At 33.2% G+C, this 3,221-nt stretch overlaps 1 protein-coding gene across 1 annotated transcript; it reads left to right on the top strand.

Annotated features, from left to right (window-relative positions):
- Positions 1-344: 344 nt before the first annotated feature.
- Positions 345-2,320, top strand: HELRODRAFT_183133 (hypothetical protein; the record flags this gene model as incomplete). Its single annotated transcript, XM_009033832.1, has 3 exons — positions 345-715; positions 1,607-1,812; positions 2,241-2,320. 3 exons carry the CDS (start codon positions 345-347, stop codon positions 2,318-2,320), a joined length of 657 nt encoding a protein of 218 aa, XP_009032080.1.
- Between the last annotated feature and the right edge of the window lie 901 nt (positions 2,321-3,221).

The raw sequence follows: 3,221 nt of genomic DNA, 5'->3' as shown, positions 1-3,221 counted from the left end.
ATAACCATGTAAATGAGACCTTCAGTAGCGGTAACAGTACTAAGGATAGCAGTGTAGTAACGTCAACTTCTAAAGCAGTCGCGTCAGCAGCCACAACAGCTAAAGTAAAGCTAACAGCTGCTACAAAACCATCAAAGACAGCAGCGACAACAGCAGCATCATCAACCTCAGCTACAAAGTCAGCAATTTCGTCAACTGCCTTTGTTAATTTATCATCTAAGGCACCTACAACAACAACAACAACAACATCTAGATCATCAACAACAACAACAACATCTAGATCATCAACAGCATGTAGGTCATCGTTGACATCAGCAACTGCAACATCTAAAACATCAACAATGATGACATCAACCACAGCAAGTATTACACTTGCCAAAGCAGCAGCAACAACAACAACATTAGCAACTCCATCTGCTGCAACTACGCTGAAAGCGTCAACAACCGCAACGACGTCAGCCACTAAAGCCACAACGGCCACACCAATATCAGCAGTAGCAGCAGCAATAATATCAACTTCTAAAACTGCAACAGTTGTCAAGACATCAAAAGAAACAACATCAACATCAGCAAAATTGCTACCCCCAGTACCAGCTTTAAGAGCCACAACAACCACACCAGCGACAAGGACTAATGCTAAAATAGCAAACGCCCATGATGTAGCCGCTACAACTGCCTCAGCGCTAAAAGCATCGGCAACAACATCAGAAAAAACGTCAACAACAAAAACTACAACATCTGCAACAAAAACAACAACAACATCAACATCGGCAAGACTGTCGTCTAAATCTACTGCCACTACTAGTAGATTTACTACTACTACTACAGCCGCTACTACCACTACTACTACTACAGCCACTACTACTTGTACTACTCCAGCGACAAAATCATCATCGGCTCCAGCGACTAAAGTATCCAAAACAACAACAACAACAGCAACAACAACAACAACACCAACAACGAAACTTAATAGCAGTTCTAAAAATAGCAGCCAATCAACGTCGTCGTTCTCTACGTCATCGTTGTCATCATCAGCAGCGATGTCAGCTACTTCTTCTTTACAGAGGACTCTGCAAAGAAATCAGCAGCAACCACAGCAGCCACAAACAACAACGAAGGCAGCACGCATTAGTAGTATCAGTAGTTCTACTTGCATCAGTAATCACAATAGTAGTAGTAAAAATACTAGCAACAACAACAACAACAAAAAAAACAACATATACATTACAAACATCAGCAATAGTAACAAGAAACTTGTATCAAATGGCAATAAAAATACTACCAATACTACTAAGACTACTACCACTACTACTACTACTACTACTACTGCTGCTGCTGCTACTACTACTACTACCACTGCTGCTACTACTACTACCACTGCTGCTGCTACTACTGCTACTGCTACTACTACTACTACTAGTAATACTTTTATCACAAATCTTTTAAATACTACTAATGCGTCTTTTGGTAATAGTAGAGCGGAGATTTTTGGCAATGATAATATAAATAATAATAATATGAATAATTATAATAATATAAATAATAATAATATAAATAATAATAATACAAATAATAATAATAAAATTAATGATGTTAATTTGACCAGACCGTTAACCACTAAATCAAATGCTGCCAGGTTGTACATTGATAGGATAAATAAGATGAACTCCAACAACAACAACAACAATAGTAATAATAATGATAATAATAACTTGAAAAGCAATAATAATAATAATAATAATAAAAATACTACTACTACTAATAATAATAATAAAACTTCGTTTGAGAATATCAGCGCCCTATCCAGTGCTAGTCAGTGAAGTTAATTCTATTACCATGACTAATTTTATTATTATTGTTGTCGTTGTTGTTGCTGCTGCTACTACTACTGCTGCTGCTGCTGTTACTGCTAATACTGCTGCTGCAGCTGCTACTACTACTGCTACTACTATTACTACTACTAGTACTACTATTCTACTACTACTACTACTACTACTACTACTACATCTACTACTACATCTACTACTGCATCTACTACTACTACTACTACTACTACTACTACTGCTACTACTACTACTACTACTACAACTACTACGACTATTATTACTAATATTATAATAATTTAGCTATTATTTATTATTATTGTTATTATAATTATTATGAATCTTGAATCGTCATTATTATTATTTATTAATATTTATTATTAATAATAATTATTATTTAATGCATTTGTATTTCAGATTCTCAACTCAGGAGGACTAGAGCCGAGATTCGGAAGTACAACCTCAACCAAATGTCCTCTTTGCCATCTAAAATATGATGATGATGATGATGGAGATGGAGATGGTTATGATGATGATGGTTATGATAATGTTGATGATTGTGATCCTCCATGCCATCTAAAATATGATGATGATGGTTATGATGATGGTGGTGATGATAATGTTGATGATTGTGATCCTCCATGCCATCTAAAATATGATGATGATGATGATGGAGATGGTTATGATGATGATGTTGACGAGATGGTTATGATGATGATGATGTTGACAATGATGGTGTTGATGATGGTAATGATGATGATGATGATGTTGGTGATAATTGTGATGATGACGATTATTATTATTATTATTATTATTATTATTATTATTATTATTACTGAAAACTATGATGAAATAATTATATTTTTAAATGTAATTGTAGTGGCTATTATTATTATTATTATTATTATTATTATTATTATTATTATTATTATTATTATTATTATTATTATTATTATTATTATTATTAAAGCTGTCTTAATAGCTATCCGTTTTTTTGCGTGCGCTCATTCATTAATTTAGTCATTCGTTCAGTCGTTCGATTCATTCGTTTGTCGATCTGTTAATCTATTTATTCATTCATTTATTCATTCATTAATCTGTTCATTCATTCATTCATTCATTCATTCATTCATCCATTCATTCATTCATTCATCCATTCATTCATTATACCATGCATCTATTCGTTGTTTCAGTAATTTATTCAATTATTCAGAAATTCATTAATTCAACCAAACCATTCATTCATTCCTTTGTTCGTTCCTTCATTCATTCATTCATTTATTCATTCATTCATTCTTTCATTCATTCATTCATTCATTCATTCATTCATCTATTCATTCATTCATTCATTCACTCATTCATTCACTCAGCTTATTTATTTTTCATTTTGCTACTTCT

Source organism: Helobdella robusta, assembly GCF_000326865.2.
Source record: "Helobdella robusta unplaced genomic scaffold HELROscaffold_99, whole genome shotgun sequence".
Classification (NCBI taxonomy): Eukaryota; Metazoa; Annelida; class Clitellata; order Rhynchobdellida; family Glossiphoniidae; genus Helobdella; species Helobdella robusta.
Note: the sequence above shows the minus strand (reverse complement) of the source record. Positions and strands in the feature narration are given on the sequence as shown.